Source organism: Lissotriton helveticus, chromosome 5_1 (genome assembly GCF_964261635.1).
Source record: "Lissotriton helveticus chromosome 5_1, aLisHel1.1, whole genome shotgun sequence".
In the NCBI taxonomy this organism is placed as follows: domain Eukaryota; kingdom Metazoa; phylum Chordata; class Amphibia; order Caudata; family Salamandridae; genus Lissotriton; species Lissotriton helveticus.
In genome coordinates, this window is record NC_136065.1 from 908138616 (window position 1) to 908159092 (window position 20477).

The following is a 20477-nucleotide window of genomic DNA, read 5'->3' on the forward strand; positions in this document are numbered from 1 at the left end:
AGTGGGGCTGTGAAAGATTTTTGGTTGGACCAACCTGATGCTTACTTTAACAGAGGCTTGTCTGAGGAATATCTTACCTTCTACTCAGTCTTCTACCTCAGGTCCCCACTATAATGCTCCCACCTAGCCTTAAGGTCTAGTAGGCCACCCTTGGTATTGACGCAGTGTTACTGCTGCATAAGCAGTTAGTGTCTATAGGAGAGGTCCATGGTGTCCGTGTCCAGTTCTATTGCTGAGTTTAGAGCATGTTTAAGTTGCAGGAGTTTATATCTCTAATATACATTCATATTGGATTCTGTCTGCAGAATTACTCTATGCCATTAGCATCCCATACTTCACCAAGTGTAGCTATCCCGCCCTGTCCCAACTTCAAAAACATGAGAGACTGGCCATAGCTTTCAGTTTAGTTTCCAGACACTAGTGTGTTGTGGAAGCCTATCTACTTTTCATCCCATTTCCCTGCTGCACCTATTCCAGACCGCAACAATCACAGCAGTCACTGGTGGTGCTTCACTGGGTAGCCCTCTTCCATATAGCATGTATAAATAGCCCTTAGTTTCCAAGGAGAACCTGTCTAGTCTACACATCGGATTAACTAATTAGGCAAAGGCCTGGTCGTTCACCAAACTCAGTTGGGTAGCTTAATATTTTCTGACATTTGGAAGGTCTATTCCTGCTTCATAGATGGATCACTGCAGTGGTTTCAGAGCTATATTTTATGCATCATTTGTCCAGGTCAGTGACCTGAACATGGCACCTATTTTGTGGAAGAATCTGTCATGTACAGAGTGTAGTGTGTTACACAATACGTATACAAATTTTGGCAAAGCTTTTCTAATGTAAATGGTGGCTCTGCCAAGTAGTGAGAGGACGAGTCTGCTATAGTCAGAGATGTGAGTCTCCCATTTGCACAACAGTGGTTCTAAATTGTATCTGGAGCATGTAAGGTCACCCAGATAGATCCACAGTCCCATATATCTAAAATGTGTGTATTCCACTCTGAGGAGCATGGTGAGTGGTTAGTTTCCAATCTCCCATTGGTAACAGTAGAGCTTTCTCCCAGTTGATTGATTAGTTGTCCCAAGTAGCTCTTATACTTGTCAAATACCTATTTATATCTGATCCGTGTTTCTTTGAGGTCTGCCATGAGCAGTAGTATAGCAACTGTATATAATGACATTCTATCCAGCTTCCCTGCCTTCCACGTCCACCCCCTTGATTGTGCATTGCATTCTGTTTTGGGTTCTACTGATCTACTACCAATACGAATAGTATGCAAAATTAGTCCTTGTTCAAGAAACTTGTCGCCGAATCCATGCCACGAAGTTCCAACTACGCTACTTCGATTCTTCCCTCCGTAATGAGGTAGCATTGCTTCTGAGAATTTAGGGAGTCTTTATATATTTTGATGGTGTATTGATTTATTACTTCTGTTTGTTTGCAAATCCAAATCAAATGAAAAGACTAAACATATTAGAAAAATTAATAAATATAACGCTCAGTATTAGAATTTCTGTATAGTCCTGTCTCTGCTATTCCATCAACCTTTTAGGAAGATTTGGTGTCTCTTAAGAAACGTGAGAGAACGGTGGTATTATTCAGTATTCATCAGGACAGTGGCTGTGTCCCTGGCACTACAGACCTCAGAAAATTCTAAAAGCACTCCATATGAGGATTTGGTGCTTCCAGACATGGACAAAAAAGAAACAGCTGCTAAAGCAGACACAAACTTGGCATGGGACAGGAATGTACTCTGTCTCCTATACATTGCAATAGATGGAGATCACGGCACTGTTGTCTGGAAGGCTTTCTGCGAGATTCTCACGACAGGGGCAAGTGGTCCCGGTGAGAAAACAGCATTTGCATCAAATGTTTAGAGTTTTCAGCAAAAGGATAATGTAAACTGTTGCAATCAGCAGACGATGGTCATTGTGTGATTTTGGACACATAATTTTAGCAGGGGATTCGTCCCAGAAAGCCTACTTTGGTTGCAGTTTAGAGTTCTTTAGAAGGTAAGTCTCGCCACCTTTTCACAACCTTAGCTTGGAGCATTCGCTCGCGCTAGATAGTGGCAGAGGCAGGTTAGGTTCTCCAGGGCAATGGGAGACAACTGGAGCCCAATAGATTGGATATAGCTGAGACAGTGATATTTACTTAAAAAGATCAATAATTCCAGAACATGTTGATGAACTTGGGATATTTGGTAAGTCCTTAAATAATCTGTTATAATAGAGGTCAAAGTGTCACAGTCTTTGGTTGCTGTTTTGCCTTGGTCTACTATGACCCACGATTTTATGTTTGCGTGATTGGTTGATTGAATACAACCGTGGTGCTGCATAAGTCAGAGACTGCCAATAGCCTTGAAACACATAAGGCTGCAAGGTCCAAGCCCACAATGACAAATAAAATAGACAGCCTGCTGCGGGGGCACAGAACAAAGAGCGAAAACATATGGTAGGTAGACCATGATGTGAGGAGAGAGGAGGCTGTTCAGTGACTTGGGTCAGTCTGAGCTGGGATCCTGGCAGCTGCTTGGCTTCAGTGTAAATTCTATCCCGAATAGGATAAGAATTTATAGTGAACCTCAACACTGCCAGTATAGGGTTATTAAGCATGTGCATCTATCAATGGGAGTGGACACGTAAGATGAAAGGGGGGAGGGCTCACTGGGGAATGGACGAGCAGCCTATTTAGAGTGCCGGCTGAATGGCTATACTTCGGCATGATGTTTTAAATTATATTTTCACACTGGAGAGACAGTTTTCTTGAGAGAAATGAAAGTGGTGCATTGATTCTAGTTTTACCTGTAATGGTTCAGATTAACTATGCACTTTATCAATAAATCTGAATCTTCTAGTTTGAGAACTTCCAAACTAATTTAACAATCAAAATTAATTTGAGGAGAAATATTACTTTTTTGTCTTGCCACTACTGCACTAGCATTATCGCTGTACCTCATGTTAACATCCAAAGGGCCCGGAATTACTTTTTTATAGTGAGGAATGTACATTTTTCAACTGAATATAGAAACATCATAAACAGGCTGGCATTGAAAAATGTTTTTACATTTTTAATTTAAATCTTTAACTGCACTGTTATGAGATCACAAACATTTTAGTATATACAGTCCAAACGGATTTTTTTGAATACTCTGATATTCTTTGAAATGGCTGTTTACAGTTCTGTACTGTTAGGGTGACTGACCTATTGAATTTGACTTTTGCAGCACAACTGTTAACACTTCAGTGTATTCTCTTACACCACCCATTTTGGGAGATTGTAACTCATATATTCAACACAAGAAACATTGCTGGTAGAGATCATTTTGCCAATAAAGCTTTAAAAAGAGAAGCCTTCAGTAATCTTGCAATGACCATTGAATTTCCATATACAATTCAGGAAAGAAACCACTGCACAGAATGAGAATGGAGGCTAAACAAATTACAAAATATCTTAGCAAAACTCTAGAGGCAGCTGCAGTTTTCCAGCTTACCACAGATCTTACCTTTATGAATGACCTCATGGAGAAGAGGTTAGCAAGCATGGTTGAGAGACCTTGGGCCAAGCAGCTCTGGGCTATGAATCCCAGTTTCAACTCCGCCAAGCAGATAGCATCGTCACCCTCCTTCCAATTCCAGCTTGGGATGTTCAGCAAATGGGCCTGGAGAAAAGAGTCAATGATCACCATTCGAGCCAAAGTTTAGAAATGACACTGTTTACACACAAGTTCCCAGATGAACACGTACTCTTTGTCTGCTGCAAATAAACAACAACACCATTTACAATGATCATAATACTATATAGAATGATAACGGAAGAGTCATGTTGGGATGCACTGACTCTACTTCAAAATTGGTCTTGTAGTATGGCGGGTTCATGGCATCTCTTCTAGGCCTGTCTAACAGTAAAACGTTTGCAGGAGAGATGATAAGGCAACCGGCATAAATATTTCATAAATGAAGGCTGCTTCTAATCTGTCTTATTGATCTATTTCTTTGAAATACCAAAATGCAAATAGTCCCCAAGAATTATAGACAGAAGGTTGTATCTATTCATGGGCAATCAGGTATATAGAAAGGGGGCGTGTCCAGGGACATTCAAAGCAGTGGAACTCATAGCAACAATCCACTATGTGGAATCAGAATAACTTACCATATCCATAATTACCAGAGATAATGAACAGTATTTGATTGGGTCCAATTTGCGATAAATATCAGAGAATGCCATAGCAAAGACAATGGTCAACATTAAAATAATAGAAGACATTATCCTGAAGATTGGCATAAGTTAAAGATTCATTCTGTACCATTGACATTTGATCTGTTTTTAGAGCACTACACACACGCAATAGGCCAGGATGTGCAAATTTAGCGGATCAAAGCAGATTATGGGCTTTCAAATATACCACATTAAGTGAACAGTGGTTCTGCCACCAAAAATGCTGTAAAAGCGTAGAACGTATTTTATAAAAATTATCCCGTTAATAAGATGAGACTTTCATTTGATGATAAATATAAGAGCAAGTGCAAACTAAAGAAACTCTACCAAAAATTATCATTTACTTCTGAATATGCTTACGATTTTATGACAAAATCATAGAAAATATATACTCAAAGAACCCTGATATTTATATACACACAGATATATAGTGTATAACTACACTTATTAACGAATCAGAGACGTGAAGTGAAAACAAAAATGTGTTTACATGTATATCACAACACAATTTAGACATAACCAATAAACGTATCAAAAAACACATTTAAACACAGCGTGAGGTACATAAAAAGTGTGAATCTACAAGACCAGGAATTAATCCTCTTATTCTCTATTGGTCTAGTTGATCAATGACACTTCAAGTATGCGTCGACATTTCGACCCCTGGAGATTAGTGTGATTGTGAAATCATCTGTTCGGGGTCTTCTTCAGGACTAAATAAATGTCTGTGTGTAGCCTTTAGATAGGGTTCTACCTTGATATCAGAGTAGTGAATACTATATACAGCATGGCAGCATGTATTAAGGAGGCGGTTGACCTTAAGTCCAACAGGTAACCTTTTGTCTGGTAGTTGATTTAGAAGTCAATGGCACAGCGTGCCTTTATAATCTCCGGTGTCAGGATGCTGCCTCTCCGAGTGCAATTCACAGCCTTGAATGCAATCGGTCCAAAGCCATTAATTAGCATCCTGACCTACGTGGAAGTACTGTATGGAGGCAGACTGCCCGGACAGACATTGCCTATAAGTAAATCTTCACAAAAAACAGATGACCCAGTGCGCCTGACGCCGGAGAATATGAGAATATGAAGGCACACTGTGCCATTGACTTCAAACTTAAATGCCTCTCTCACAGCAATTATCCATTAATTCTGCATCACGGTAATGTCACAAGGGGGTGCTCCCACTTATTACACAACAACTCCAGATTCGGGAGCATTCACTGGATAATTACCAATTTGTTGGTGCAGAATGCATTTTCGGCATCGGCCTTCCTCAGTGCACCAAATTGAACCACATGCACAGGTGTCCGTAATTTCATTCTTTAAATAGTCATTGGCGGGACCGTGGGCCAATCCCTGAGCGGCATCTCCGTTTGTCGGGAAATACATTGACGAACATGAAAAAGCCTGAAAGTCCCACAATTCATTGGGGGTGCGTTATTCAAGGTAAAATTCAAATTCTTCATTCTTTTATCTTTAGTCATTTATTGTCATACCGCTCCTCCACGGATACCGTTAGTGTCCATGCCTGTGCAGGCCTCCCTTGCCTGCTGCAAGATACCTTTCCCAGGAATTCCGTAGATGTCCCGCTTAGGCTCGGGCATCTCAGACTTGAATAGACTGCATCATTCTGGATGCCGGGCCCCTGGCAGCAGCGGTTCACACTCGCCAAACAAATTCCTTCCATGACACACTCCTGGCAGAGGAACACTCAGCGGGTGTCTCCAAAGTGGGGGGTGCTCCCACTTGTTACACAACAACTCCAGATTCGGGAGCACTCAATGGGGTAATTACCAATTTGTTAGTGCAGTACGCTTTTTTGGCATCGGCCTTCCTCAGTGTACCAAATGGAACAACATGCACAGGTGTCCGTAATTTCATTCTTTTAATAATCATTGGAGTGACCGCGAACCAATCTCTGAGCGGCATCTCCGTTTGTCGGGAAATACATTGATGAACATGAAAAAGCCTCAAAGTCCCACAATTCATTGGGGTGCGTTATTCAAGGTAAAATTCAAATCCTTCATTCTTTCATGTTTAGTCATTTATTGTCGTGCCGCTCCACCACGGATACCGTTAGTATCCATGCCTGTGCAGGTCACCCTCGCCTGCTGCATGATGCCTTTCCCAGGAATTCCGTAGATGTCCCGCTTCTGGTCGGGCATCTCAGACTTGAATAGACTGCTTCATTCTGGATGCTGGGCCCCTGGCAGCAGCGGTTCACACTTGCCAAACAAAATCCTTCCACGAAACACCCCTGGCGGTGGAACACTCGGCTGGTGCCTCCAAAGTGGGGGGTGCTCCCACTTGTTACACAACAACTCCAGATTCGGGAGCACTCACAGGGTAGTTACCAATTTGTTAGTGAAGAATGCATTTTCGGCATCGGCCTTCCTCAGTGCACCAAATTGAACAACATGCACAGGTGTCCGTAATTTCATTCTGCACTAACAAATTGGTAATTTCCCCTTGAGGGGAAACATCCTTTACGACGCGACTTTTACCACGCTGTACCTTTACAACGCAGGATTTACAACGCAAGTCATTACAACGACTTGCGCTGGAGGGCGCTGTAGGATAGGTAATAGTTTAATTTACTATCCAAAACCTTCCCTACTATTCACGGGGACTGGAGTTGGAATAGTAAATTAAACTATTCACTATCCAGCGCCCCCAATGCAAGTCGTTGTAACGACTTGCGTTGTAAAGGCATGCGTGGTAAAAGCATGCGTTGTAACGACATACATCCCCCCTTGAGTGCTCCAGAATCTGGAGTTGATATATATACTTATATATATACATACATATATATATATTCACAGAAAACAGCAAATGTAGGAGGGACGTTATAGTTAAGCCCCGATTTCACTCTTACAAAACCACTGAAATTCACCAGTTATAGTTACCTGACACAACTATAACTTACGCCCTCACAATGCACTGCTTACGACCTTACAAATAAAAAAGAAGCTTAGATGATGTCATCAGTGATGCCATCAGTGATATATTCAATGATGTCATTTGAGATGCCATCAGTGATGTCATATATGATGTCATAGAACATGTCATGAGTGATTTCAAATGTGAGGTCATAAGCAGTGCTTGGCAGGGGCACAAGTTATTGTTAACCCTGCTAACTATAACTTGTGAATTTCTGTGGGTCTTTTTTTAGTTCAAATCATTAACATTGTCACATATAAATTCACCTAACTATAACATTACTTTAACCTTTAGTTTTTTCCTGTGAATTTCTAAGGTTAAAAAAATAGATCTTTTTATCACACCAAACTATAACGTTATTTTAACCTTTGTTTTTTTCAGTGAATTTCTTGTTGTTTTTAATGGAAAGTAATAATGAATTACCATACGCTAATGCAACACAAGGGTTGGGTGCAGGGCCTCCAAATGCAGCCAACCTCAAGCTGAGCATGGCCTTTGGCTGCATGCAGATTGTTGGCCGCAAGCCCTGTGGCCAACCCCCATAAAGGCAGCCAATCCCACACTGCACTGGTCCTTTGGTTGTGCACAGCGGGGGGGTTGGCTACAGGGCTTCCGGTCAACCCCCTGCATGCAGTCTAGTCCACGCTGTGCATTGCCTTTAGTAGTGCGCAGTAGGAGGCTAGGCACAAGGCTTGGCCTGTGGCCAGGCCCTGTGGCCAACCCCCTCAAAAGCAGCAAAATGCATACTGCCTCTGGGTCTGCCCAACTGAGGGTTGGCTATAGGGCTTGGCCCTGGGGACCCCATCACCCAGGGCCTTTTTTTCTAATTAATGGAGAGGGGGCCTCTTCCATGATCCTCTTAGGCCTTGATGACCCCATTCCCCTGGGCTGTACATATAAGTTAAAAGGGGAGGGCATCCTTTCCAAACCTTGAAATGCCCTGGGGACCTCAATGCCATTTGTTTAATAATTAAAGGGGTGGGGGCCACGCATCCCCCCTCCCCAAGCCTTGTTATGTCTTAGGGACCCCATCTCCCAGGACAATTTCTAAAAATGAAGGGGAAGGGGGCTGCGTGCCCTCCTCCAGAGCTGTTATTTACCCGAGGACCCTACCCCCAGGGTCACTTATTTAAATAAAGTTATGGGGTCCATGCAGCCCCCCTTCCTGAGACTCTTTAGGCCCTTGGAACCCCTTCCGCCAGAACATTGTTTATTTTAAAGGAGAAGAGGGCTGTGTGCCCCCCTTCCTGAGCCTCATTAGGCCCTGGGGACCCCATCCCCCAGGGCCACTTATTTAAATAAAAGGGGAGGAGGCACACATGACCCCTCTCCATGGGTTGATTTTGGCCCCATGGACCCCATTCCTCCAGGGATTCTGACTTTTAGGAGGAGGGTGGCTCATGGACCTCCTCCCTGAGCCTGTTACGGACCCTTGAACCCCATCCCCTGGGGACGAGGGGGACTTTTTTAGAGGTGGGGGGCACATGAGGCCCTCCCTGACCCCCATCCCCGAGGCCCTCCACAGTAGTAGGTGGGTGCCCTGGTCCCCTGCCATAGTCTTGTTGCGTACAGCAGGAGCAAGCTTTGCTCCTAAAGCTGCTCCCTGTGGGCGGGAGCAATATTTTGATCTGTGTCACTGCCGCTGAGAGCGGACTTTATGTTTGCTTCCACTTGGCAGGAATTTTCAAAATACTCCCACCACGCTAGAGGAAACCAAGTTTTCCCTGCCCACGCCGCTGCGGGCAGTTAAACTTCTATGTACCGGGGATGGGCTCCCTAGGACATAGCTTGTGAGCCTGGTCAAGAGGATAGCCTCCCATGTGCCATTAATGGCTCATGGAGAGGGACAGCGTGCCCCCCCACCACGTTCTTGTTACATTTTTGCCCTGGAGGTGAGGTCTCGGAGGACTTTTGAGGCCCGTGCAGGGTGGCGGCATGGCTCCTGCCCTTTTAATTAAAATTTAGACTGGTGTTGGGCTTTCTAGGGCCTTTAGAGGCTCGGGGAGTGGGGAGGAGCATGCGGCCCCCATCCCCATATAAAGAAATTTCTGACCAAAGTCTAGGCTCACCGGTGTCTCAGGGGGGGGCTCAGTGAGCAACCACCCCCGCTTATAAAGCAATTTTATCCTCAGAGTGCGCTCCCCAGGGTCTCTGCAGGCTCGGTAAGGAGGCCACACAGCCCCCCTCCCCTTTATGAACACAGTCCCAGGGGTGGGCTCCCTGGGGCTTACTGTTAATAAATGCGGCCCTGACATCGTTTTTGTTTTTAAATCTTGCAAACGTCTTGCGAGATTGTGGCATTGTTTGCTGATTTCTTTCTTTTTGACCCCAGAGTGGATTCCTCTGGCTCCCACCAAAGGGGCCTAAGGGATGAGGATATCCCTACCCTGCCCCCTAATATTATTATTTTTTTCACCTTCAGGACAAGGGACTAAGACCCGGAGTACTGTAACGGCTGCCAGCAAAAAAGAAATTAATGTTGCTGATAGCCAATCATAGTGCTGGCCCTCTCGCTTGAGTGAGATGGTCTAAGGGAAATAAAGCTCCCTGGCCCAATCAGAGCGCTCTATTTTTAAATTGGCGCTCCCACAAGAATCTCTCAAGACTCCCACGGATCGAACTGTCCAGATATACAGTTATGTGTGTTCCTTAATTTTTCAAAAACTACTGAACTGATCTACGCCAAATCACAAAAGCACCAAGATCTAGAGTTCTGCCAAATTTGGTGCAATTCAGTTTTCGCTGTAGTTTTGTCCAAAGAAGTCTATAGAAAATGCATGGATATATATATATATATATATATATATATATATATATATTACCTACTGGCGGTCGCCAGTAGGTATATATAGTTAGGATTTTTTCTCTATGGGATTTTTGAAAATTCTATGTCTAATAACTTTGGCGTTTGTGGACGGAATTGGCTGAAATTTTCAGGAAAATGGCACATTTTGTTTCTGAGCAGCCCTTAAAAATTTGGGGGGGGTCTGTCAAGGGGGGGCCGAGAAAAAAGGGGGGTCCCAAAACGTGTTTTTAACATTGAGTTTTCCATAGGGCGGTTGGCCTCACTTTTAGCCCGAACGGCTGAATGGATTTGCAAGAAACTTGGCAAAATTGTAGGGACTGGTAGCCCAATGTGCCTTTGCTAGGTCTCAATATATGTGCTCCAGTGGATTTTGAGAAATTAACGTTCAAAAAAAGATATATATCTGTAACAGCGGACCGGGCAGCGCTCCGGTTCGCGGACCTTTCGCGGTACGGAGCTTTGTGAAGCGAAGCTGATTGGTTCTCCGGCGTCTGTGAACATTCCAAACAGTCCGTAGCGGCCGCCATCTTGTCTCTCGGTAGGATCGAGAGACTAGAGGAGGCCAAAGCGAAGGGGCAAATGACCATAAGGGGGCATAGTAGATCCTCGCTGACCCCCTAGGTTTGATGTGGAGGTTTTAAAAGGGCCCCGCGGGGCAAAAAAAAAAATATAATAATAATAATCGAACGGCTGAATGGATTTGCACGAAACTTGGTAAAATATTAGGGACTGGTAGCCCGATGTGCCTTTGCTAGGTCTCAATATATGTGCTCCAGTGGATTTTGAGAAATTAACGTTCAAAAAAAGATATATATCTGTAACAGCGCTCCGCTTCGCGTAACGGAGGTTTGCGAAGCTGATTGGTTCTCCGGCGTCTGTAAACATTGCAAACAGTCCGTAGCGGCCGCCATCTTGTCTCTCGGTAGGATCGAGAGACAAGAGGAGGCCAAAGCGAAGGGGCAAATGACCATAAGGGGGCATAGTAGATCCTCCTTGACCTCTTAGGTTTGATGTGGAGGTTTTAAAAGGGCCCCGCGGGGCAAAAAAATAAATAATAATAATAATCGAACGGCTGAATGGATTTGCACGAAACTTGCAAAATTGTAGGGACTGGTAGCTCGATGTGCCTTTGCTAGGTCTCAATATATGTGCTTCAGTGGATTTTGAGAAATTAACGTTCAAAAACAAGATATATATCTGTAACAGCGCTCCGCGGAGATAAAATTATATCTGTATTACCTAGCTGTTGCTAACACCAGTTAGCGACGGCTAGTAGGAGATAGCGACCATCTTGGGCCCCACTTTGCATGTGAGTGATATTTATCACTAATGACATGCAAAGTGGGCATGCCAAGATGTTAGCGACTGGAAACAGTCGCTAACATCGCTATCTCCTATTATCAACTTTTGGAAATATTCGCGATAAGCGCGAATATCTCCAAAAGCTAGCACCTGCCCTGAGCAGTTCTTAGCCATGTTATCCAATGGGAGGTGGATAACATGGCTAAGAGCATTAGCTCGGTAATGCATGAATATCGCTGAGTTTTCAGCGATATTAATGCATTGCGGTCGTTTTTTATCGTATTTGCGATAAACCTTGATAATAGCAAGGTTTATCTGCGATAATTTCTGACGATGCTTAGCGGTAAAAAAATCGTTGCTAAGCATCGTTAGGGATAAATATCGCTTAACTTTGGTAATATGCCCCAACGTCTGTTAACGTTCGATTCGAAGGAAATCAGGAAGTGTTGAAAAACATTGTCTGCGCCATCTTGCCTTTTTTCAAATGCCACACTCTTGTCGTGCACGGCAGTCATTTTAGATGCCTTGACCAGACCCACTCTGTGCACGCTGTCGATCCTTAGCATGGCTCCCCACCCTCGCAAGCATCTCCCCCAGGCAGTGGTCACCCCCGCTCTCTGTGTTATGCATGGGTAATAAACCACCCCCCATCTGCGCTGCTCTTCCCTGAGAATCACACCCTGTGCCCGCCCGACACCTCCCTTTCGCCCTATTCACTACCGCACCCTCTGACACTCCTTTTCCTCTGTGTCCGATTGTCCAGGCCGGTCCTAGGGTATCAGCTAGCCCTGCAGATGTAGTTTATGGCCCCAGCTGTAAAGAATCACCCCTCTTCAAAGGAGTTATAGTAGATCAAGGCCCACACTCGATGAGATCCGTCACAGCAGACGCGTTCCTATTATCTGAAAACCATCCTGTATTGTGATTGGGGAGGGGACCGAGCCTGAAGCGGAAGATTCCAGGGATGACTCTTTGTACATCAAAGTTTTTACAATTATGTGTCACATTAAAAATATATAGCACTCCAACAAAGTAGTAAGATTATAAAACTTTAATAACTTATAAATATATACAAGAAAACAAAAACAGTAATAACATATAAACATTTTTAGGGAAAAACAACGAAGTAGCGGTCGGCTGTGCGAATAGTCCCAACGCAGCACAACGTCCAGATTTCTGGCGTGGGGCGTCGCGGGGGGTGGGTCATCAGTAGCAAACTGTTGTGCGAATAGTTCCAAGGCAGCAGAACGATGGCACCAAGGTGATGTCCAGTAAGTTGCCGCACTGGTTTTGGTATCCTACAATGCTGCTCCAAATAACGGCGTGGGGCGCCCCGGGGGAGGCGGCGTGAACGGGCCTCTCCAGGTGGAGTCTCGTCTGTTGTAGTGGGGCGCCCCTTTACCGTTTCAGTTGCCATTCCGTCCACTTTTGGTCCACTGTGTCAAAAGCCGCAATTCAGCTGAGTTGCGCCCACTCTTGCGGTGCAGCGATAGGCGGCTGTCACAGGACTCTCAAAATGGCGGCAGGCTGTTTCCTTTTTGGGCCTGGTCCACTGAAATGGCCCTGGGACACCTTGGAAATCGGACGCTTGTCTGCTAGGTCTTGGACCCCATTCTCGAAAGCGTCCCCTCCGCCTTGAGGATTCATCAAAAGTTTTGGGGGCCCCCGACTCCTGTAGGCTTCTGGTGGGGAGCGGCTGCCATGATTGCTCGCGGAATGACCACGACGGAGCTACGAGATGGTGGTGCTCTCATGCTGACGCCAGCTTCAGTCTGAAACATCCAGAAACAAGGTGGGGCTTTCATCGTTTGGGAAAAAAAAAAGGTTTTCATCCAATGAAAAGTGTTGTTTTTAGGTCATATGATCAAGCCTTCCATCATTAGGAAACCAAAAGTAAAATGAACCAATGAAAAGTTTTATAAACAAGTCACATGACCTGTTATGCGGCATAGGGTATAAAATGCGGAGAAAATACGTTGGCACGTGAGGCGGCGTCAGTAGCGGACCGATGTGCGAATAGGCCGAAGGCAACACAACGCGCCAAGATCCGGATGGCACCGAGGTGGTGTCCAGCAAGTTGCAGCACTGGTGTGGCCATCCTACAATGCTGAAAGTCGGCGTGGGGCGCCCCGTTGGCCTGTGAGTTTGCGTCAGTAGCGGACCGATGTGCGAATAGGCCAAAGGCAGCACAACGCGCCAAGATCCGGATGGCACCGAGGTGGTGTCTAGTAAGTTGCCGCACTGGTGTGGCCATCCTACAATGTTGAAAGTCGGCGTGGGGCGCCCCGTTGGCCTGTGAGATGGCGTCAGTAGCGGACCGATGTGCGAATGGGGCCAAAGGCAGCGCAACAATATTTTCTGAATAGAAGACACCACAAGGCGCTGAGATGCCAAGATTCGGATGGCACCGAGGTGGTGTCTAGCAAGTTGTGGTACTGGTGTGGCCATCCTACAATTGTAAAAGTCGGCGTGGGGCGCCCTGTTGGCCTGTGAGATGGTGTCAGTTGCGGACCGATGTGCGAATGGGGCCAAAGGCAGCGCAACAATATTTTCTGTATGGAAGATACCACTAGGCGTTGAGATGCCAAGATCCGGATGGCACCGAGGTGATGTCTAGCAAGTTGCTGTACTGGTGTGGTCATCCTACAATGCTGAAACTCGGCGTGGGGCGCCCCATTAGCCTGTGAGATGGCGTCAGTAGCGGACCGATGTGTGAATAGGCCGGAACCAGCACAAGGCGCCAAGATCCGGATGTCACCGTGGTGGTTTCATAGTTGAGAGGCACTTCATCTGCAGTGGGGCGCCGAGATCCGGATGGCACCGAGGTGATGTCTAGCAAGTTGCTGTACTGGTGTGGTCATCCTACAATGCTGAAACTCGGCGTGGGGCGCCCCATTAGCCTGTGAGATGGCGTCAGTAGCGGACCGATGTGTGAATGGGGCAAAGGTAGCGCAAGAATATTTTCTGAAGAGGAGACACCACAAGGCGCTGAGATTCGGTTACCACCGAGGTGATGTCTAGCAAGTTGCCGCACTGGTGTGGCCATCCTACAATACTGCTCCGAATAACGGCGTGGGGTGCCCGAAGGGGGGGGGGGGGAGGCGGCGTGAACGGGCCTTCCTAGGTGGAGGTTGGTCTGCTGTAGTGGGGCGCCCCTTTACCGTTTCAGTTGCCATTCAGCTGAGTTTCGGCTGCTCTTGATGCTACAGCGACAGGCGGCTGCAACAGGACTCTCAAAATGGCGGCCTGTTCTTTGGATTTGGGCCTGGTCCACTAAAATGGCCCTGGGACACCTTAGAACTCGGACGCTCGATTTTTTTTTCCTTTCCTGTACATGCAAAAAAAGGTAAATGCCCGGTACGTTACACGCTTCATCTGCCACGATGAACTCTCCAGAGGAACCGAAAAAAAATATAGTTATGGTAACTATACCATGCATCGTCATATGGAGAGGTGGCACCAATTAATTATAGTGCTGCATAAAAGAGAGATTTGGAGGAGAACCCCTGACCTGCTAGTACATTCATCAAAGAAGTGTCACTGACAGCATCAGAGGCAAGGGAAACGGTCCCAAATATTTAGAAGAACTTTGGAAAGATTAAAATGACATGTTTAGATTGTGGCAAATTAATTTCATGTGGACAGATGAGTGTTACTCTAATAAATACAGCATATGAACATCATCATAGTCGATGGTTGGTAGAGACATTTTGACTATATCCTGGACCTGCCCGTCCTCGCCCAAAATGGCGCCGGAATAAATGGGACTCGTAACTCCTTGTTGTGTACTGGTTGCAGAACCTTGAAATCACGAGATACGTATGCAGTTTTGATGCACATGGCGGGCGGGGACGAGAATTGATTGAATATTTCGACATCCCTATTGATATTAAGTTCTGATGTGTTATTGATTACTGTACTATTGAAAGTTCGAATTAACGTCACCCATGGTACTTGCCCGCAAATGTATATCTAGATAATTTTATTGTAACTGGCCCTGTCGTATTTTAATTATAAAATGTACGTCCACCGATTCCGTAACTGTTAGACACCTTAGTTCTTGCAACCTAATGGCCCGCCCGTTACGTTCCTCTACAGTGTAAATGTCTACTCATCATATACGATTACAGTTTGCTCCGTGGCCGGCCCACGTGGTTATAGGCTCGTATTTGTATAATGAAATTTTCACAATAAAGGTTTTTAAAAGAAAACATGGTAGTAGTATATACATTGGTAAAGTTTTTAATAATAGTCACTGTTTTAGAATCATTAAAAGGCAAGTGAAATAAAGCAGACCAATTACATGAAGGGTAAAAGGTATAATTCGAAGGAACGCAGTAAAGATAAATGGTCAAGGGCTGTTGTGTTTTCTACTCCTGCAACATAAAGTGATCGATAAGAATCTCATATTCAGGCGTATCGGCGACTAAGGGGGACGGTGGCAGCTTCTCCCCACCCCGCTTGGCGCCACTCATAGAGCATTCTGCTCTCAACTGTTTTATTTCTGTGAAACTGTGCATATAGCTATTTTAAAAATCACTCGCTAACCAGGAATAGCGTTTTTAAATAGGGGTTAGAATTGTTGCTGTGACTGATTTGCTAGTTACACTGTGAAAACAATCGCATACCCACACGCACTTGAGGGACTTGCTTCCGTGTTGTTAGATCTGTGCCTGCCCGCCCAGTCCGACCCTCCAGCCAATCACGGGCGCGGAAGGCGGGGCAGAGCCAGGAACATCCGGGGAGGCGAGCGCTTCGCGCTCTAGCTCTCCCAGGCTCAAGGCTATAAAGATAGCGAGGAGGCAACCGTCTGTGAGGTAAGGGGGACGGTGGCAGCTTCTCCCCACCCCGCTTGGCGCCACTCATAGAGCATTCTGCTCTCAACTGTTTTATTTCTGTGAAACTGTGCATATAGCTATTTTAAAAATCACTCGCTAACCAGGAATAGCGTTTTTAAATAGGGGTTAGAATTGTTGCTGTGACTGATTTGCTAGTTACACTGTGAAAACAATCGCATACCCACACGCACTTGAGGGACTTGCTTCCGTGTTGTTAGATCTGTGCCTGCCCGCCCAGTCCGACCCTCCAGCCAATCACGGGCGCGGAAGGCGGGGCAGAGCCAGGAACATCCGGGGAGGCGAGCGCTTCGCGCTCTAGCTCTCCCAGGCTCAAGGCTATAAAGTAACTCGTCGGCACCAACGCGCAGTGTTGACGTGCAGTGTGGCGCCTCTTCCTGCGCCGAAGACGAGCCCAAGACCAGCCCGTCTGCGCCCGTCCGCGACAGGACGGGGCTAGGGGCAGGGGACTATGGCGGATTTTGTACACGTCCTCGAGCCGCGCCCTCGGCATGGTCTTACCTACACCAGTCAATCCCTATTCGCCTTAAACAGGTACGCTGTCACTCTGTGCTCACATAAGGTATCAGGTACCTTGGAGGGACCGTTTTCTTGCATGATTTGCCATACTCAATTCACCAGCGATACTGTAATTACTCCCTGCCAGTTACAATCTGCCAACTGTCAGCAAAATTCGCTTGACAATGATTTGACTTTATCTTGCAAGAACCTACTGTGCAATGTTTGCTCTTTAGCTGCCCATTCTACCCAGGTCTGGGATCTGATAACATCTGAAAAGCCTCATTTATGCTTTTTAACAGAGACGTGGCTGAAGCCTCATTCTGTTCCGGCTATTACTATGGGGGTACCACAAGGATACAAATTAGTACGGATGGACAGACCCATTAAAACTGGTGGGGGATTAGCCATTGTTTTCAAACAAGAAATTGAGGTAGTGGTCACTGAGACCGTATGTAATTCGCAAATGGAGCTCCTCATTTTCACTGTTAACCCTAACTCCAAAAAAACAAGGAAGGGAGCATTAGCCTATCGACCCCCGGGTCCACTCGGGAATTTTTCTCTCCAACTTGTTGAAACACTGGCCCCACACATACAGATAGATTCTGATTTTATCCTGGTAGGGGATTTCAATGTCCACAGTGAACTTTCCTCCTGTGTGGAGGCTCAGACACTCTTGGCAGATCTAACCACCTTAGGACTGCACCAAGTTAATCAGGGACCCACGCACTCAGCCGGTCACACTTTGGACCTTGTGTTATATAATTCCGCTTCTATAAAGTGTCTACCTCCCTGCCAAGTGGATTGGACTGACCACTCCATTCTTGAGTTCTACACCAGACTTATTCATGTGCCTAAGGGAGCACAGAAAATATTGGCTGATGTTAGAAGACCCTGGAATAAACTAACGCCTGAGAGTTTCAGGGTGAACTTTGTTGAACCTAACTGGGCTGATTATGGCGATAATGTTAATGCGGCACTAACTGCCCTTAATGAAGCAGTAGCTACCTCCATTAATCATGTTGTTCCTTTCAGAACATATAAACCCCGTCCTGCCCCAAGACAAGAAGTCTGGTACACAGAAGATCTTAGGCAACTAAAAATTATCGCTCGGAAATCGGAAAAACAATGGAGAGCCACTCATAAGGCTGAGGATAAAGTCTCTTATAGGACTGCCCAGAAAAATTACCATAAAGCTATCCGATCTGCTCGCAAACATCATATAGCAGACCAAATAACAGCGGCAGGTAAAAATGTGAAAGTCCTTTATCAGATCTTACAGTCCTTTGTTAAGCCTGCAGCCTGTGAGACCGAGGGCATTGAGTCCCAAATACTTTGTAACAACATCTCGCAGTTTTTTGTGAGGAAAATAGAAGGCATTTATGCAAAGATCTTAGCCTCGAACTCCTCTACTAACATCTTGAGAACTGTGGATAGTATGGCTCCACCCCACCCCTGCCCAACAGGAGTCAATGCTAATAAACTTGTTGAATTCCCCCCTATATCTATCGAGGAAATCGGCACTCTAATAAATCAAACTAAGAGTGGCTGCCCGTTAGATATTGTCCCAGCTCGGATCATGTCTCTTTTAAGGGATGATCTAGGAGTAGGGATTCAACAGGTGCTTAATCTATCCTTAGCATTGGGTGATGTTCCCCTCAACTGGAAGCGTGCTCTGGTTAGGCCGCTACGTAAGAACAACTCCATCCCATGGACTGATCTCACGAACCTGAGACCCATCTCTCTTCTCCCTTTTTTTGGGAAACTCGCCGAGAAGTTTGTCAACCGGCATTTATCCAACTACATTGAGAGTGTAGGGGAATTAGATCCCTCTCAATCGGGTTTCAGGCCCAGGCACAGCACCGAGACCGCCTTGCTGTCCGTCACTGACAATCTTCGCTTGCTACAGGATAGGGGGTTTTCCGTTATCCTGGTGCTATTAGATTTGTCAGCGGCGTTTGACACAGTGTCACACGAGATCATGACCTCCAGACTAGTTAACATCGGTCTGGGTGGCAAGGCGCTGGCTTGGCTGAGGAGTTTTTTCAGCAAACGCACTCAGAGAGTAATACTGGGCTCCTACCAGTCAGAGGAGGTGGAGATCTCAAAGGGGGTGCCACAGGGCTCCTGCTTGAGCCCTACGTTATTTAACATCTACGTGGCACCCCTAGCTAACATCGTTAGATCCCACGGGTTCATCCCTGTATCGTATGCAGACGATACACAACTCCTCTTTCCCTTTAAAATTTTGACTCCTGAAGTGCGCCACTCCTTTGCCCAAGGGATGAAAGAAGTAGCACACTGGATGGCAGCAAATCTCCTTCAGTGCAACGTCTCCAAGACGGAGGTGATGCTCTTAGGGGAAGCAAAGCGACTGTGGACTCCGGACTGGTGGCCCTCTGATCTCGGCCCAGTCCCAGAGCCAAAAATGGTAGTGAAAGATCTGGGAGTCAAACTGGATCAGGAGCTTACCTTAAAACATCACGCTACTCATGTTGTAGGCTCCTGTTTTCATGTTATTGGTCTTCTCCGTAGGGTATTCCCCATGCTACCTGACTCCACCAGAAAAACTTTAGTTCAGTCACTCGTGTTGAGTAGACTGGACTACTGCAACGGTCTGCTGCTAGCCGCCAATGAAGGGGTCATCGCTAGACTTCAAGTCGTGCAGAACACGGCTGCCCGCCTTGTTCTTAATGCCCCGGCCAGGACCCCCTCAAAACCACTTCTTAAAAAACTCCACTGGCTCACCATAAAACAAAGAGTGCTGTTTAAAATCTGTTGCACTATACACAAGTGCCTGTCTGGTAGCGGCCCGGAGGTCTTAACTAAGAAATTCATCCCATATATTCCCGCAAGAACTCTGAGATCTGGAGACCATGAACTATTATGTGTCCCCAGATTTTGGAAAACACGTCAAGGTGGTAGGGCTCTATCAGTGGCAGGCCCGAAACTTTGGAATGAACTTCCATTGGAAATCAGAGCTTGCAGGGAACATTTTCCTTTCAGGAAAAAGTTAAAAACTTTTTTATTTAACTATTGATACTGTGGTACACTTTTAACGCATGACAGGGCTATTTGCTTTCTGATGTTGCCAAAGGCGCGGAGATACTCCCCAGGGAGTCGATTCCCAGCGCGGTATAAGCTTGAAAATAAATAAATAAAATAAATAAAAAGACAGCAGATCGACCCTCTTTTGCTCAACGGCTCCGTCATGGGACGAGGAAACGCTCTTTTTCTCGAAAAAAGAATATATTTTACTTGCAGGACAGTTGTAAATTTTCCGGGAAAGTACATTAGCCTGGAACATTATAACATATATTTAAGAAAAAATAATGTTCGGAAGTAATAAAAAGCGTAATTTTTAGGTCATATGACCAAGCCTTTCATCATTAGAATAAGAAAAGTAAAATGAACCAATGAAAAGTTTTATTAACAAGTCACATGACTTGTTATGCTTACGTTACGCGCTGCGCGCCCCGGATGACTTCCGGATGCGCTAACGCGGCGCGTCATATGACGCATTACGCGACAACGCAGGTCCAGAATATAGTCAAAATGTCTCCACCAACCAGCGGTCGGAACACAACCCCTTTCAGCAGGCTAAATAGTTCTGTTAAATGACAACAGAAGGGACAGGCAACAAGAACCATCAGTCAAAGAGGGGAGGGCTAGTTCTTCTCTACCGGGTTACATTGGGGCGCTACCGGAACTGATCGAATTGGTAGTCTACAGTGTTTCTGGATGTTTCAGACTGAAGCTGGGGTTAGCATGAGAGCAGCACCATTTCGTAGCTCCGTCTTGGCCATTCCGCAACCAATCATGGCAGCCGCTCTTTATCGTTATTTTGGGCGGGGTGG

General features: G+C 45.7%; 1 protein-coding gene across 5 annotated transcripts in view; it reads right to left on the bottom strand.

The window, feature by feature from the left end:
• KCNMA1 (potassium calcium-activated channel subfamily M alpha 1) overlaps positions 1-20477 on the bottom strand; it is a 1543535-nt gene that overhangs the window by 495691 nt on the left and 1027367 nt on the right. For all 5 annotated transcript variants that reach the window (XM_078643370.1, XM_078643368.1, XM_078643365.1 and 2 more), the window contains exon 14: positions 3506-3661. In XM_078643370.1, coding sequence (XP_078499496.1) covers positions 3506-3661 — 156 coding nt within the window. The remainder of the gene's footprint in view (positions 1-3505; positions 3662-20477) is intronic.